This window comes from Lissotriton helveticus, chromosome 2_1 (assembly GCF_964261635.1).
Source record: "Lissotriton helveticus chromosome 2_1, aLisHel1.1, whole genome shotgun sequence".
Taxonomy (NCBI): Eukaryota; Metazoa; Chordata; class Amphibia; order Caudata; family Salamandridae; genus Lissotriton; species Lissotriton helveticus.
Window position 1 is genome coordinate 524,851,937 of NC_136059.1, and position 18,070 is coordinate 524,870,006.

Sequence of the window (18,070 nt, forward strand, 5' to 3'; positions counted from 1 at the left end):
TACTGTACGTCATAAAAACAGGGAAATGGATTGCGAGGGCGGGATTGTCAGTCCCATTATGTCTGCCTTCTTAGCCACCATAATAATCAAGACAGCCCTTTGCTCCAGGCTCCGAGTGGCGGAACCAGTTTGTAACCGGAAACTAATTGCGGTATTGAAGAGTCACAGGGACGCTAAGTGACTTGCCTAAGATTACACGGAGGGTCAAGGGTACCCAGGAAGACTTGCGCCTCATAAGCACTTTTTAAAGCACTGAACCACCGGTTCCCCCTGAAACCTTTACCTCTACATTCTTATTTGGTAATCAAATTACAATTGTGACAGCCTCGCAGTAATTACCTCGCTGTGTTTGTTTTCGTTATTATGTGTTCAGAAAGCTTGTCCACAGGCTGGGTAGGCACGCAGGTCGCAACTTGTAAGATGCTGTTACCACGATAGTGTTTCATAAGACTTTTCTAGATCTGAGAGACTGTGCGCTGTAAAGGCACTAAGTGAAAATACGAGGAGAACATTACATGTGTTTCCTTATCGCGTAATATTTATTTGTTTGTTGCGTTGCCGTCGTACCCTCATGATGAAATAAAGAGCATAGGAGCTCAAAGGTGGCAGGTTTAAGAGCTATAAAGGAACTCACGGAAGCTGCTTGATTCAGTAATTACAGGGGTGTTTCTCTTTATTTACTTACATTTTTGAACTGAGCGTGTTGAGGGTGTACTCCGACAAGGTATGGTCTGATACAGTACATCATTTCCTTGTGAACGGGGGAATAGAAACCAGGGCAGAACCTCTCCGATTCGTTTGAGAGAACACACACAAGGCGTTTCACCTCCCCCTCTGGAGAGGCTGAATGGTAGATGCCAAACAGATGACATAGCACCCTGGGCAGATCGCATTTAGAGTTTGCAGGAGCGCCCGGGCTGGCGCGCGGAGTTGCTTCCTGAGTGTGTGTTGTGATGTGAACCCCAGACCCAGAGAGGCGCTGCGAAGGAGTGCGTTGTCTGCCAGGAGCTGCGCTGCTGTGTACGAGGGGCTCAGGGGCGGCAGGTTTGCTGTGAGGAGCACCATGCCAGCAGGGAGCCTTGCACCCACCGCCAGCACGGAGGGCAGCGCCTGAACCGGAGATGTCGGACTCGAACTTCTGGACCCTCCTGTCCAACTTTACCCTCCCTCGGAGGAAGAACCCGCTGCGCCGGACCCAGAGGTAGGCTCGGCTCACCTGCGCCGCGCGCCGCTCTCGCGCTGGACTTTTGTCATTTGTTCAGGTGTGCGCGTCCGGTCTCAGTGCAACAGAGATGTGTGCAATACTACTAGCAAAGCCATCTTTAAGCGTGTACACTTATGATGTGTTAGTGTCGGTAAGACGTCACAGGAAATGGGTTTGGATACATTTATGTTGTCCTCATTACGTACATGTCTATTTGGGGTATTTATACTTCGAGCTAAATTGCCTTAATTTAAAGACTTATTCCACCCCTCCAAAGCTCCTTGCACGACTGGTTCATGAGAGCACAGATAAAGGACCCGCTTGTCCTTTTATTGTCGCTGCCACTGAGTGATAGCAGATGGCAGCTCTGGTACCCTCCAAACTGTTCTTTTGTATGTGCCTAGTCATAGCATGTTTAGGTGCGCCTACCTGTGCCAGTCTTTGGGGGAATGCCTGACGCGGGGACTGCGTGGGCAGAGGCAGCACAAGCAGCTGTGTGTGCATCGACCCAGAGGCCTTAGACTCCAGGAGTGGTGGTGGGCATTGGGACGGGAGCTCTGAGAAGAATATAATCAAAATAATAATACGGGTTGTTTTTGTGGTGTTTGCAGATGAGCCCTCTTTTTGACAGGAAGTGGAGTGATATTTCATTCCCCAGCACATCACACAGAGGCTACCAAATACTTTCCAGAGTTTCATATTAGTACCTTGGCCTAGAACCCACTTACAAGGTTCTGTGTCATCCTGTCTTACTAATTGTACCTTAACGCACACCACCTAATACTCTACTTGAAAGGTTTCATTTTCATTTGCTTTTTTTCTTGATCTATGTATGTATTTTCGGAGCTTAGGATAACCTTGTCCTTGTGGGTGATGACACCTATAGGTGGGTGAGCCACTGAAAGCTCGAGTTTGAGGCAAATGGCTCGAGGTCCCTAACGAGCCGAACTTTCATGCGGCTTCTGCCTGCCCCCCTGTACTCTATTTGTGGCATTACGGCCACAGCTGTGGACTGAGGAACCAGGTTCTAGTCACAGCGTCGGCTTCTCTGATTCATCACTTAATCTCCCTGTGCCTACAAACAATGAATGTTGACCTTTTGTAATATAACTGCTGCTCATGTAAAGTTGCCAACAACTTTGGGTAAAAACTGCAGAACAATGCACAAAATAAAGGCTTAATATAGGGAACAACAACTAGGCACTCATTTGGCCCCTGACTTGTAGTACCAGAAAACATGAATACATCGCTGCTTCCCCGCTTAAACTGTCTGATCTTAGGTAAATATTTTCTATCACCAGAAATATTCATTATTACATATGTAAGCACTTTTAAACACGTGAGATCAGAATATCAACTGTACAAACAATTTATTTTGTTTGATTTAATTGACTTTAATGTTGCTTTATAATAATCTGGGGTATTACAGGGTTTACATGACAACTATTTTGCTTTTTTGTTCACTAATGGTTCATCTTTAAAAACTATCACTGTTTAATAAAGGACTTCGCAGTGCATTGTTATAATGTGACATTAATGCCAAAGGTTTCATATGTTGAAGAAATACATTTAAAAAAGTTTTGAAGAGGCTATAGCATAATTTATGTGTTGTACAGTGTACATTTCAAACATTTTCAAGGTGGCTCGGCTCGTGCCCGGGCTCCAGGATCTGAGCCAGACCCTTTGCTCGGCTCTGACTCGGGGCTCCCTATTAATTTGTGGGCTCACCCACCTCCATTAGTGCCCTCTATAAACAAACATAACATATAGGTGTATGTAAAGAGAGCGCAAACCAACCTAGAAAACATCAGATCCCTGTGCTACAAACATATAGGAAGAAAGCTACCCAGAATCCTCGGTGTTGGACTGTAGTGCTTCATACTCCCTGTCGAGGCCCGGAAGCGCTTTGAGTATATTCGGGTAAGAGGGATACCCCCTTAAAAGAAATGTTCTTATTCTAGTCTAATTATTGCTGACCAAAATATTTTAATTCGTGTGCCATTAGGTTTCGCTGAGACTAGAGGGTGAACTCATTGGGTTGCCCTTTAACGCCCTCCCGTGATTATCAGGTCAGTAAATGAAAGAAAACCTATTTAGCAGTATTTTTTAACGCCACACATTTTCCAGTGACTTATTTGCTTAGGCCAGGTCTGATTTATTTGTCGTTCACATTCTCTCCTCTGGTTTACTTCTCATAAGCAGTTGCCTTATTTGCGTCTGCTGCCTGTCTGATGTATGTCTCACCGGCAGTTCTCTGATTTGCTTCTGGTGCCTCTTCTCTAATGTATGTCTCACCAGCAGTTCTCTGATTTGCTTCTGGTGTCTCTCCTCTGATGTATGTATCGCAAGCAGTTCTCTGATTTGCCTCTGTGCCTCTCCTCTATGCCTCACCAGCAGTTCTCTGATTTGCCTCTGGTGCCTCTCCTCTGATGTATGTCCCACCAGCAGTTCTCTGATTTGCCTCTGTGCCTCTCTTCTGATGTATGTCTCGCAAGCAGTTCTCTGATTTGGTTCTGGTGCCTCTCCTCTGATGTATGCCTCACCAGCAGTTCTCTGATTTGCCTCTGTGCCTCTCCTCTGATGTATGTCTCGCAAGCAGTTCTCTGGTTTGCCTCTGGTGTCTCTCCTCTGATGTATGTCTCGACCAGCAGTTCTCTGATTTGCCTCTGGTGTCTCTCCTCTGATGTATGTCTCGACCAGCAGTTCTCTGATTTGCCTCTGGTGTCTCTCCTCTGATGTATGTCTCACCAGCAGTTCTCTGATTTGCCTCTGTGCCTCTCCTCTGATGTGTGTCTTGCAAGCGGCGTCTGATTTGCCTCTGGTGTCTCTCCTCTGATGTATGTCTCACCAGCAGTTCTCTGATTTGCCTCTGTGCCTCTCCTCTGATGTATGTCTCACCGGCAGTTCTCTGATTTGCCTCTGTGCCTCTCTTCTGATGTATGTCTCACCAGCAGTTCTCTGATTTGCCTCTGTGTCTCTCCTCTGATGCATGTCTCGCAAGCAGTTCTCTGATTTGCTTCTGGTGCCTCTCCTCTGATGTATGTCTCACCGGCAGTTCTCTGATTTGCCTCTGTGCCTCTCTTCTGATGTATGTCTCACCAGCAGTTCTCTGATTTGCTTCTGGTGCCTCTCCTCTGATGTATGTCTCGCAAGCAGTTCTCTGATTTGCTTCTGGTGCCTCTCCTCTGATGTATGCCTCACCAGCAGTTCTCTGATTTGGCTCTGGTGCCTCTCCTCTGATGTATGTCTCGCAAGCAGTTCTCGGATTTGCTTCTGGTGCCTCTCCTCTGATGTATGCCTCACCAGCAGTTCTCTGATTTAGCTCTGGTGCCTCTCCTCTGATGTATGTCTCGCAAGCAGTTCTCGGATTTGCTTCTGGTGCCTCTCCTCTGATGCATGTCTCGCAAGCAGTTCTCTGATTTGCCTCTGGTGCCTCTCCTCTGATGTATGTCTCACCGGCAGTTCTCTGATTTGCCTCTGGTGCCTCTCCTCTGATGTATGTCTCACCGGCAGTTCTCTGATTTGCCCCTGTGACTCTCCTCTGATGTGTGTCTCGCAAGCAGTTGTCTGATTTGCCTCTGTGCCTCTCCTCTGATGTGTGTCTCGCAAGCAGTTCTCTGATTTGCCTCTGTGACTCTCCTCTGATGTATGTCTCACCAGCAGTTCTCTGATTTGGCTCTGGTGCCTCTCCTCTGATGTATGTCTCACCAGCAGTTCTCTGATTTGCTTCTGGTGCCTCTCCTCTGATGCATGTCTCGCAAGCAGTTGTCTGAATTGCCTCTGTGACTCTCCTCTGATGTATGTCTCGCCAGCAGTTCTCGGATTTGCTTCTGGTGCCTCTCCTCTGATGTATGCCTCACCAGCAGTTCTCTGATTTGGCTCTGGTGCCTCTCCTCTGATGTATGTCTCACCAGCAGTTCTCTGATTTGCTTCTGGTGCCTCTCCTCTGATGCATGTCTCGCAAGCAGTTGTCTGAATTGCCTCTGTGACTCTCCTCTGATGTATGTCTCGCCAGCAGTTCTCTGATTTGCCTCTGTGACTCTCCTCTGATGTATGTCTCACCAGCAGTTCTCTGATTTGCCTCTGGTGTCTCTCCTCTGATGTGTGTCTTGCAAGCGGCGTCTGATTTGCCTCTGGTGTCTCTCCTCTGATGTATGTCTCGCAAGCAGTGTCTGATTTGCCTCTGTGACTCTCCTCTGATGTATGTCTCACCAGCAGTTCTCTGATTTGCCTCTGTGCCTCTCCTCTGATGTGTGTCTTGCAAGCGGCGTCTGATTTGCCTCTGGTGTCTCTCCTCTGATGTATGTCTCACCAGCAGTTCTCTGATTTGCCTCTGTGCCTCTCCTCTGATGTATGTCTCACCGGCAGTTCTCTGATTTGCCTCTGTGCCTCTCTTCTGATGTATGTCTCACCAGCAGTTCTCTGATTTGCCTCTGTGTCTCTCCTCTGATGCATGTCTCGCAAGCAGTTCTCTGATTTGCTTCTGGTGCCTCTCCTATGATGTATGTCTCACCGGCAGTTCTCTGATTTGCCTCTGTGCCTCTCTTCTGATGTATGTCTCACCAGCAGTTCTCTGATTTGCTTCTGGTGCCTCTCCTCTGATGTATGTCTCGCAAGCAGTTCTCTGATTTGCTTCTGGTGCCTCTCCTCTGATGTATGCCTCACCAGCAGTTCTCTGATTTGGCTCTGGTGCCTCTCCTCTGATGTATGTCTCGCAAGCAGTTCTCGGATTTGCTTCTGGTGCCTCTCCTCTGATGCATGTCTCGCAAGCAGTTCTCTGATTTGCCTCTGGTGCCTCTCCTCTGATGTATGTCTCACCGGCAGTTCTCTGATTTGCCTCTGGTGCCTCTCCTCTGATGTATGTCTCACCGGCAGTTCTCTGATTTGCCCCTGTGACTCTCCTCTGATGTGTGTCTCGCAAGCAGTTGTCTGATTTGCCTCTGTGCCTCTCCTCTGATGTGTGTCTCGCAAGCAGTTCTCTGATTTGCCTCTGTGACTCTCCTCTGATGTATGTCTCACCAGCAGTTCTCTGATTTGGCTCTGGTGCCTCTCCTCTGATGTATGTCTCACCAGCAGTTCTCTGATTTGCTTCTGGTGCCTCTCCTCTGATGCATGTCTCGCAAGCAGTTGTCTGAATTGCCTCTGTGACTCTCCTCTGATGTATGTCTCGCCAGCAGTTCTCGGATTTGCTTCTGGTGCCTCTCCTCTGATGTATGCCTCACCAGCAGTTCTCTGATTTGGCTCTGGTGCCTCTCCTCTGATGTATGTCTTACCAGCAGTTCTCTGATTTGCTTCTGGTGCCTCTCCTCTGATGCATGTCTCGCAAGCAGTTGTCTGAATTGCCTCTGTGACTCTCCTCTGATGTATGTCTCGCCAGCAGTTCTCTGATTTGCCTCTGTGACTCTCCTCTGATGTATGTCTCACCAGCAGTTCTCTGATTTGCCTCTGGTGTCTCTCCTCTGATGTGTGTCTTGCAAGCGGCGTCTGATTTGCCTCTGGTGTCTCTCCTCTGATGTATGTCTCGCAAGCAGTGTCTGATTTGCCACTGGTGTCTGATTTGCCTTTGGTGTCTCTCCTCTGAAGTATGTCTCTTCTAGTGCTGTTTGCCTGACCTTTGGTTTCAGGGTCGGGAGCAGGCTCTGCAGGGTGGTGGCCTGGCCCTTAGAATACACAGCGTCATTATACTTAACTCAAGCCTCGGTGATGTCACCCTGTAATCATTATTTATAAAGTGCTCTTTGAGTTCTCAGCACTTAGCAATCTGTGGTGCGCCAAAGAACAATAATAGAGCCATCCTCGGAGTGCTGCATGAGAGGGGCGTGGCCTTGTTCTGGGGCCCCTGATGAGTATGAGCAGTGCACTGCCATTGCTCATGACACGCAGATATTGCAGGCATTCCGGCACATGGCATGATCGGGGGCTGAGGAACGCGTGCCATTTCGAATAGTGAAGTCAGACAGTCTATGGAGGGACAGTTTGCCAACACAGACATTGTGCGACCGAGGTTGTGCCACAGTTTCAGAGTCCTGGAGGTAAAGACTAGTGCGCTAGCCTATTAGAGCCTCGACTGGAGACGCTTCCGCTGGTATAGTCTCCGCACGTACTCCTGACCAATGGGGGTATGAATTATGCACACAATGCTGCCTATGCTTCTTTCTATGCACAAGGATTACTCTAAGCTAGCGATTAACATACTGAGCTTCGAGCAGTACTGGCCAGGGTCAGGAGTGTAACGCAGGCCTCAGACCCCCGCAGTGCATGCAACGGGGTGGTGGGGCGCAACCCTTCACAGAGCCCCCATTCAGCCCAAGGCCAATGAATATTTGTGAGATATTGGAGACTCCGGGGCCTCTCTTCACATTTTGCCAGGGGGCCCATCATTCTGCCACTGACCCGGCTACCTCCTGTGCCAGTCATTTTGCCCAAATTTGATTTGGTGGGAGCTATGGAATTCCAGGTCCTCCATAAACTTGGTGTGAACCCCTCTGAGTGCAAAGGAGTTACACTCTGAGGTGACGACAAAGACACACCTCTTGGTTTAGAAGTGGCAGCTGGAAGAGCAGTACCCCTAACAAAGGGATTCTTCAGTCCTCAGCATCTTGTACAGCACTTTGCTGCCTTTTCGCTCACTTCTCGCTACACAAATACCACACACATATGTACGTAAGGACTCTGAAGGGCTTCAAGCAATGATGGACATCCGCCTTCTACATGCTCTCCACTGAATCTGAGTATGTGCCTTGGAATGGGCATGCATCCAGGCTCGGTTTCATGGACTTTTTCTGGTCAGGCTATTTTATGTGCGGTGTTTTCCACACCACTTGATATACAGCCCATGAACTGTGCTCAGTTCATGGGCAGTCACTTGTGCTGTGGCTATGCCACTATTCTACAACATTTCCTCTTAGACCAGCTACAGACTTGGTTGGCCAGGTCGACTTAGCTTTGTTTCTCTGTCAGTATTACCCAACCTCATTTGTATTCTTGATGTTACCTGTTCCTGTGCACATTTCACACCAGGGTTGCACGTGTATATGAGACCATATTTGTTCTTTCATGCGTTCCTTTAAGACACATTAATTAATTGAAGATGACAGTAGTAATGAAAAGTCCATGCCCTTGCACTACCTGTATCCTGCCAAGCCGAAAATAACAGTTCTGTTTTATCTCAGTGAGGAGGTTAAACAATTCTGTACAATTTATCACACCGTTAATGCTTACCAAATGTCTTGTTCCAGGGTATTATGAAGTATACTTCCACCTTTTCCAACAGGAAATTTGAGAATATTTTGTGTTCAATTTCCACCACATTAAATTCAATATGGAAATTTTTATTTGAATGAAAGAGGTTAATATGAACTGTTAATTTAAACCCATTTCATATTTTATTATTTGGTGATTTATTAGTCATTGCTGTGTTTGTGTGGCCGCTACTGGTCTCTCGTAGGGTGAAATGTGTGAGAAATAATAGCAGGAGGTAGTTAAGAGCCCAACTGAATGTAAGTTATCTACTTTTATTGGGGTTTGATTGTTTGCTGCCCATTTAGCCCTGTGTTTCTACTGAAAACTACCCTAAAGCATGCTATTTCCAGAAGTCAAGGTGATTGGCTTCTGCTTCTCATGATGGCGTTCCTGAGTCTGGGGCCCTGAATACCCAGTGTTCTGCCTCCAGGCCTCTGATGTTTGGAGATTCATAGGTGAATTAGGTGCAAACTGGCCAGCCATGCCGGAAATGTATTTTCAACCATCTTTTGGGCATGTGTGTAACTACAGGGCAGTTGCTTGCCAGGCAGAATATTTGGAGTGGTTATTGATAAAGGTAAGCAATGCTTGAAAGCTGCCTCAAACTGAATACCCTACAGTTATGGCATTCAGGAGGAGAGTCTTCTGTCATGATTTCCCATTTTCATGATCATTGTTATAACTTTCGAAGTCGTCAATGGTTGTTTACTACATGACCTTACTTCTGACCACTGCCAGTGTGCTTTCAAGAAGAGATCCTACAAGTAGATGTCATGCACATATTAATCTTTTATGGGCAATAAACATCTCCATATAAATTATTTGACTTGTTCTCTTATAACTCTGTTCTTCTAAGGGCAACTTCTTTTGTATGTACCTCTGGGATTTTTATTTCGTGGATTACCTGCTTTCTGGAATTTCATTTGATTTCGTGATCTGGTAATTTCTTCAGTTTTTATCCTTCCCCTAATTTTGGACCCCTAAGCTTCCTTTCTGAAATATCCTTTCATTGCTCTCAAAGCTACAATATCATTTTTTGGATTACTCTCCCCACTTTTTATGCAGCTATAATATCTTCTATTGGGTGACAGTTGTCCCTTTTATACAGGAGAGTCCCCAAATCAGTCTCTTCATTTTCATACAACCTTGAAGAAATTATATCAATGAATTGTAACTCAGTGTCTTAATGTAAAATTCAAATCTGTATTAATAATCAAAGTTGTGGGTAGCACCAATAAAACACACATTAACGTTTTACTTTGCACATGCTGGTTTTTGTGCCGTAATTATCCTAATGCGATCCTTCATAGACCTGTCTACCGTCAGTCCAGATTCTCTTGTGGACTTCTAGTCTTGTAAGTCGCCTCTCTGAGGGATCATTCTCCATGGCCATCATTTTCTGGCAGATGCGGTGACCTGACCCCTTCATGTTTTACTGTGGTGGCATATTGCCTTCTCTTTGAGACTGATTTAGAGTTAGCACTCATCTGTTCTCACTGCCACCATTTGCACCGCTGAATCTCAGGCATGAAAATTGTAATGTCCTGATGATGATCCTCATATTTGACAAGGATTAAAACTTTGTCGACCGCGCACACTGACCCTGTTCTGTATTTGTAATTTGATAGGGCCGGTCTGTGGCTTTGTATATTGTGACCCGCATGGAGTAATTTCTTTAGCTGTCACTTGAAAATTGCCTGAGTATATTAATGTGTATTGTGTTGGTGCTACCCACAACTTTTGATTATTAATTAATATATTTTTCAATTTTACATTTAGGCACTAAGTTACAATTCATTGATATTATTTGCGATTAACTATGCTTAAGTAGGGACCTTTGTTCCTTAAAATATTAGGTTCCCTTGGTCCCTATGTACTCTTGGGATTTCCTTTCCTAACCAAAACTTAGTCGATATAAGTTTATATACTTCAAACATAAAATGCTGTTTTCTTAATGCATTACACTTTGCTTGCCTCTAGCACCTATATCTTTTTCCGTCCTTCCTATTACAGTCCATTTCCTTCATCAGGTAATATTGGTGTCATTTTCTGCGCACATTTGATGTGTTCCCCATTGTGATTTTCAGTTTGCAACATTAGTAAATCCTGTCCATTACCCACTTTGAATGCCCCTCCATGCTGATCCTTATTTTTATTTTCTTCTGTATTGATTGTTCTTGCTATGCTCTGAATTGATCATACATTTGTTCCATTGCCCTGCTCTGGCCTCTGATTTCTGTATTCGTAGTTTCTGTTTGTCTTCCCCTTTGCTGTGCACCTCTTCTACATTATCTCACTTGCCTGTTTTCTTGCTCATCTGGATTTTTATTCTGCTTTATATTGTTTTTAATAATGGTATGTCATTAATGTTTATATTTTTTATTTTAATATATTAATGTTGTTGTCATTTTGACCATCAATAGCACAAAGGTTTGGTTCACCTTACCGCTCAAACATCACTCTCTGTGCACCTACCTTCACTTCCCACCTTAAGTGTTTTTCCTGCCTCATTCCACAGTCTTTTTCTAAATGTACTTGGATACATACCTTCATCAACATGGTGAACATACATATCTTCCATTCATGCGCTGGTAAGAATATAGCTCCATTACCATAGGAGTAAACCCGAAGCATAAATTTCAGCCCTCTGGCAGTTCCCTTTTTAAGGCCTTGACCCTTACTTTACTGAAATAGGAACTGGCTGCTCCTTAAGTCCCCAAAGCTTTCATCCATGTTTTTGCATTTCAGTAGAAAGTTCAAGCTGGACCAGCATTGTCTAAATTTCCCTAGTTTCTGTCCCGTTTTGTTTTACATTTGTACCACTGATTCTAAAGCTGTGCGGTAGTCAGCACAAAATGTGCTCTGTGTAAAAAGTGATTTAATTCATCCGCTAAGTGTAGTGGTTAGTAATAGGAAGCATGTCTGACACTTTTAGAGGTCAGTAGCCTATTAGTGTGACATGACAAATGTTAATAACTAGCGCACCAAGGGCCAGATGTAGGTAGGCTTTTACCGGGTGGTAACGGCCGAAAACCGGTAAAATCGGCCGTTACCGAGGAAATGAGATGTAGGAGGCCGGAAAATACCGATGTTCTTAAAATCCGAGTCGGAAACATACCGACTCGGTAAGAATGACCCGGTAAAATTACCGTGTCGGAATCTACCGTATACATAAATACCGAGTTCGTATTTTCCGACTCGGTAAATCAGAAACGGTAAAATAAGCCTTGGAGATGTAGGTAAGCCCAAAAATACCGATTCTGCCGAAAAACGGTATTTTCAAGTCGGTATTTACCATGCATTGAAAGCAGGTGGTAACCAAGGGAGGGCTATAAAAAAAGTCCCAAAATGCACCTCAGGACCCATGATGGCGGCTTTCTACATCATAGCAAGACGGCAGAGACTACAGGCAGCAGGACAGAGAGAATGGCTAAGGGAGGAACAAGTGTACAGGCAGAGGATAACACTGTTCCAACTGACAGAGCCTGAAATACTGCAGAGGTACAGGCTACACCCAGACACCATCAAGCAATTGATCAGGGACCTACACCCTCTCCTGGACCACCCAACACCCAGGGCCCATGCCATCCCACCTCATGTCCAGGTGCTATGTAGCTTACACCTGCTGGCCTCAGGGAGCTACCAGAGTGTGATAGCTGTAGTGGGTGGCGTGTCCCAGGGCTGCCTGTCCCGCTTCTTCAGGAGGTTTCTTGACGCCATGATGCAGAGGATGGGGCATTATATTAAATTCCCTGTTACACCGGCAGATTTAGCCAAAACCAAGACTGACTTTTATCAACTGGCACACTTCCCTCACGTGATCGGCTGCATCGATGGCACCCACGTCCCACTCTGTCCACCTGCAGCCACAGAGCACATATACAGGAATCGCAAATCGACGCACTCCATCAACGTCCAGGTCATATGTAATGCAGGTAACCTCATCACTGACATCGTAGCCAAGTTCCCCGGAAGTACCCATGATTCATACATATTCCAGAACAGTGGAATATACACACGCCTACTTGCCGGAGAATTTGGAAATGGATACCTGCTAGGTAAATCACATTGACACACCCTGACACTCACATCAGATCTACGTCTCAAGTACTTGCAATTAATGTCTATCTTTCTCCCCCTAGGCGACAGTGCATATGCCCTGCGGTCCTTCGTGCTCACTCCCTACCTCAACCCATCCACCAGGAGTGAAAGGCGATACAACGTGGCTCACAGATCCACACGAAACGTAGTTGAGCGCACATTTGGACTCCTAAAGAGCAGGTTTCGCTGCCTCCATAAGAGTGGAGGTGCACGGCAGTACACCCCAATCATCTGCTGCAAAATAATAGCGACCTGTGCAATGTTGCATAATCTCGCCACCAAGCAAGGCACTGAGGTGGAGCTCACATTTCATGAGGACATTGATGACGACCCAGAGGTGGCAGAGCCCCAAGCCACAGTGGCAGCAGCAGCTACAGATGGGAGACTGAGACGGGCAGAGGTTACACAACAATATTTCTGAGTGAGTAAAGAGACACAGGCATGAATGTAACTTTGTGTAAGTAGTTTAATAATCACTACGCCACAGCATTGTTAGCTCACATTGGGCTCACTAATACTAACACTCCATGAGTGTGTTGTCACGGTTCACACCACCGTGACTACAGCCTTGGGTGGAGTGCAAAGTCATTGTTTGTGGCCACGGGCCACAGGGCGGGGCTGCTGTGGCTGTGAGCCTATGTCCTCACGCTGGCCTGTCAAACTTCCCCCACGCCTGCCACTCCTCCGTAAGTCATGCACAGGAGTGCTTGCACCACTCCTGCTGGTGGACCCCTCGCTTTCGGCAGCACAAGTGTCGCCTCCAGTGCCAGTCTGATGCGCGAGCACTAGCTCCATGGCAGTGGTCATCCTGGCCATACCTTCACTTAAATTGGTGCAGCACTGCACTATGGCATCCTGCATCGTGACTGACCGTCTGCACAGCAGAGTGGTAGCAGTTGCAAACCTGTTCAGGGCCTTGGTTTGCTGGCGCACATCCACACGGGCCTTGCGTCTCTCCAAATGGTCCCTGTCCAATTTGTCACACAGGACAGTCATGCACTGTGTGATATCTGAAATTCCTGACGCCATGGATTGTATGCCTTCTGCCATGTCCCCTATGCCCTTGCCTACTGCTTCCAGTTTATTGTTAGTTGTGCGTGCGTGCCTCTGAACCCCCATCATTGCTTTTGCCTGCAGGCGCTGCACCTTCACCATGGTGGCCTCCAGTCCGCAGAAGACACCTTGGACTTGCCGCACATCCTCTACCTCCCGTGGCCGTCGCCCTCGGACACTGGCCCGCGTGACTCTGGGACTGGGCTGCTGCTCGGTGTTGCCTCTGTCCTGTGTGTCACCCTCCACCTCCTCCTCCTCCGATGATGTTTGCAGTATTCTGCGAGGGGGCACATCATGGCTCCTGACTCTTCCCAGCACTGGGGATGGTGATGTGGGGGTGGGTGATAGTTCTGCCGCTCCTGTGTCCTGACTACCAAATAGGAGAGGGGAACGTGGATATTCAGCAGTTGCCTCCTCAGGTATCGGGGCAGCCTGCTCTTGGTCCTGCCCTCCGTGAGAAGTGCTAGGTCCGGCTCCTTCCCTCCTCTTCTCTCTGACCTCAGCTGTGCTGCGCTTTGACTCTCCTGTGGACAGACATGGACATTGTGTCAGTAATGTTGTTCACCTGTGTCATGAGATTAAATACACTTCTATTGCACATTTGCCTGTCTCTCATTTGCCTATGCTACTTGTCTGTTGCTCCCCTTGCTGCAATGCACGCTGACTGCTCTGAGGTATCTACACATGACTACATTTCCCAGGATGCATTGCAGGACATTAGTTAAACCTGTTGTGGAGTCTGATTTATCCTGTGAGGGGAATAGGTAAAAGGGTAAATGATATTGTTCCTGCATCTTACCTGCTTTCTTTGCTCCTCTTGCTGAGCTGTCTGCGTCTCCTATTCCGTGTATACATTCCTTCTCAAGGGTTGTAGCGACCATCTCCTCAATGTCGGTGAGTCTGGGGGCTCTGTTTCTTCCGCCTCCTGTAGCAGCACTTTCCTTGCGGTGGGCAGCAAGCTTTTTTTTGGTGATTATGCGGATGTCATACCACCGTTTTTTTAGGTCTTCAAGGTCACGGTGGGTGACACCAATGGCATTTACCTTGCCTTGTATGTCCAACCAGGTGCTGCGCTTGATTGATTCAGCAACATGCAGAGTTTGCTTTCCAAATATTTTCCCATAATGTCTGACAACCTCCGAAATCAGCACCTGCAGTTCCTCCTGGCTGAACTTCTGCTTCCTTTTGCGCTCAGCAGCTTCTCTCTGTGCCTCCTGGCTCTCCATCTTGCTGTGTAGTTTGTGTCAGGAAAGGCTGCTCCACACTCTGTCCTCCTGCTCTCCTGACTGTTTGTTTCTGCACCTGCATGGGCGTGGCCTGTCCCAGGTACTGGGGTGTGGTGCTTGGATCTGATTGGTTAGTTCCCCTGTGGCTTGGAATTTGGGTGTGGTTGAAGTACCTGATTGGTTCACAGGCACACATGTTTGTCAGTTTCAAATTCTTCGGCGGATAGTTCCGACACGGTAAATACCGGGTCGGTTTTTCCCGACTCGGTATTTTCCGGGTCGGAAGTTGCCATTCATTCCTATGGGCCATGGCACCGGTGGATCGGTTTTGGTTTTTCCGTCTCGGATTTTACCGTGTAGGTATATTCCGAGTCGGTAAATACCGTTTCCGAGTACCGACAGGTTCCGAGTCGGTATTTTATACCGTCATTGTTACCTACATCTCATTTTCCTCCTCGGTAATACCGAGTCGGTATGACTCGGTATTTAAGAGGTCGGTAAATATTATTTACCTACATCTGGCCCCAAATGTTATCTGCAGGAGTACCGTGTCACCCGTGCCGGCATCAGTGTGAAATGATATGACAGCACAGTAGGATAAATGTAATGTCTAAAATGGGCAAGTGTGAACCGCACCGAACACGGACAGGCTGTGTTTGCAGGCATATTTCTACCAAAACAAAGAAAATATAATGTTATCGTATCTTAGTAATATGAGCAGGCTAGCTGTAAACCTCGTTCTTGAAGATTTTTTTGCGATTTTGTCCATACACGCTTAAATCTGAAAATCAGTTGTCAGTTCTTTCATCACTCAAGAGCTTGTACTTTTTAAATTCAGACTGGAATGAATTCAAGGGTGGAGAGAAATGCAGGTAGCATATATGAATTGGGACGAAGTCACCTTGGGCTCTGTTCAGCTCCGTGTGCTTTTTCTACAGATGCAGAAGGATAGTGTGAGGATTTTACTGCACTACAAATTTGTTTTTCATCACCTAGATCTATTCAGTTCTTGCTCCATCCAAGATTTGATATCTACCTTCTAAAAGGACACCCTACCTGTAGGGTTTCTGGAATATCTTTGCTATTAAAATAAGGTTTGGCTTGGTAACATAGGAGTGTCCTCAATGGTTTAATAGGGTTGTAGGATGGTACAACGCATGCCTCAACAATGTATGCCTGAACCATGTAGTCTCGACCACGTCTTTACCACGCAATGTTGCGGTAAAGACATGATTTGTAACGGGACATGTGTCGTAAAGATTACACCCCTGAAAACGGTCCCGTTTCCCCCTCCCACCTTGAGCCCGACCCCATGCACCCACCCTGAGCCCTAAAAACTGTCCCCATCACCTAACTACCTCGACACCAGCCCCCCTGCTCTGAGCCCTAAAAACGTACCCCTACACCTTTAAACTACCCCCCCTCCCCAGCCCCCTGCCCTGGGGCCTAAAACTGCCCTAGTTCTGAAGCCTGTTCCACACCCCAAGCCCTAAAAACAGATCCCTACCCCTGAAAACTACCCTGACCCCCCCATCCCCTGAGCCCTAAAGCCCGGCCCTCTACCCTGTAAACAACCCTGACCTATCCGAGCCTTTAAAACTACCCCACCCCTCCAAAACCCAGCCCCAATCCCACTTACCTGACCACATCCTTTCCTGATCCTTCCCCTTCCTGACCGCCCATTCCAGCATCTAGACCGCGCACTGCCTTAACCAAGCATATGCATGGTTAAGGCATATGTGTGGTTTAAGACCAGAATGGTTCGGTTTGCGGGGAAATGACTGGCGTGGCTCAGAATGCCTTGTTTAGGCCGTCTCCCGTTTAGAAGTCCTTTGTCTTGTCAAGTTGTTTGACTATCGTAGAACTTACCTTAACTCTCCCAGAAAAATTTTACTGGAAATGTGAGAGTGGAATACTTTAAGGACGCGCAGGCCTAGAAAAGTAAAACTTTCCAGCTGATACTGCGTATACAAGGCAAGCTAGAAGAGTTGCTAGCTCGAATCTGTGCTGTAGGAGCTCGCCCGCTGTCACATTGGTCTTCTCAGACAACCTGCTTTTGCTGCTTGGACATCTGTTGCTTGAGATGCCTGATAGTAGAGCATGTTGTAAAGAGATCAAGTCTGTGGACCGATTGGAGAATTCACTTTTGACTGGTGGTGTACTGTCAGGGCTCTGCACCTGGTTCACTTGAACCAATCCAGAAAAAGCAAACATCAAGAATTTGACTGAAAATCTACTGTGCTTTAAAAGCTTCAATTTGCAAAACTTTTTGAATTTGTACCAGCAGACAAAATCAATATGTGTTTTTTGAAACAAGGGTGTTTACAAAAAAGTTTGATTTCATCAGAACATCCTTTTCCTGTTGGAGGAGTTCCTTGCCCGCTTAATGCTACTAACCAAGGCATTAAACCAAGGGCATCTGATTTTTGATGTGCTTCACCAGATAGTCTACCAGCCTAATTCACTTTGACTGAGCTCCCGAAAACCAACAGATCAAGAAATAACTGAGAACAGACCCAACGTATATTTCACATTGCCTGCTTGAGCAATAGCCATTGGAGACCCCTTAGTCCCACTCAATGTTTATTAATGCACGTTGTCCGCACTCATCAAGGGTGCGCTCTGCATATCTGCGGTCCTGGAGAGCTACTTAGAGCTACCCTTTAGCATCATCCTGCTTGACTGGTTTTCTCTTTATTACTTCTTGTATAATTACAAGCGTTGGGCATCTATAAGAATTCCATAACAGTTGCTTTTCTTGAATTATACATATTAACATTAAATAATCTTTTTCTAATTGAGTTTCTTTGTTATATTTTCACCCCGTTTTTCTTTAATTCTTTGATCTTTTTCAAATTTTTTCCTCTTTTTCATCAAACTTTGTTTTTGCACTTGAGTACTGTATTTCTTTAAATGTGTATGTATTTAGTGAGTTTGTTATGTACACAATGTCGCATTGTTAAGGCGTCCCACAAAAATGAACCAGCGACAACCCTAGCGGCTAGTTCAACTTTGTCACAGTGTAGCGGCACACACAGAGCAAGTGTCAAGAGTACAATCCTGACAAATGCACTTGCCCCCTCCCCCAAAGCATAATAATACTTTCTCTATTATTTAGGACATGAAAGAAGCAAAGATTGAATCGCATCGGATGACATTGCATCTTGCATTATAACTGCGCTAGTAAGCGTCTTTTATTATAGCTAAAGAGCCCAAAATACGAACACATTGGTCAGATCCAGGT

The 18,070-nt window shown here is 46.4% G+C and overlaps 1 protein-coding gene and 1 long non-coding RNA gene across 7 annotated transcripts in view; both read left to right on the forward strand.

Annotated features, from left to right (window-relative positions):
* The window catches only part of MAST4 (microtubule associated serine/threonine kinase family member 4), a 1,958,993-nt gene that overhangs the window by 1,356,392 nt on the left and 584,531 nt on the right, over positions 1 to 18,070 (forward strand). The window contains exon 1 of one of the 6 annotated variants that reach the window (XM_078675185.1): positions 876 to 1,201. The exons of 4 other annotated variants lie outside the window; for them this stretch is intronic. In XM_078675185.1, the coding sequence (XP_078531311.1) occupies positions 1,122 to 1,201 (80 nt within the window). In that variant the 5' untranslated portion in view covers positions 876 to 1,121. Of the gene's footprint in view, positions 1 to 875; positions 1,202 to 18,070 lie in introns of those variants that run through there. One more of the 6 variants, XM_078675183.1, reaches the window with a different exon arrangement.
* LOC144819407 (uncharacterized) lies at positions 12,664 to 14,198 on the forward strand. The gene is made up of 2 exons (XR_013607351.1): positions 12,664 to 12,968; positions 13,685 to 14,198. It is a non-coding gene; the product is annotated as an uncharacterized LOC144819407 (long non-coding RNA).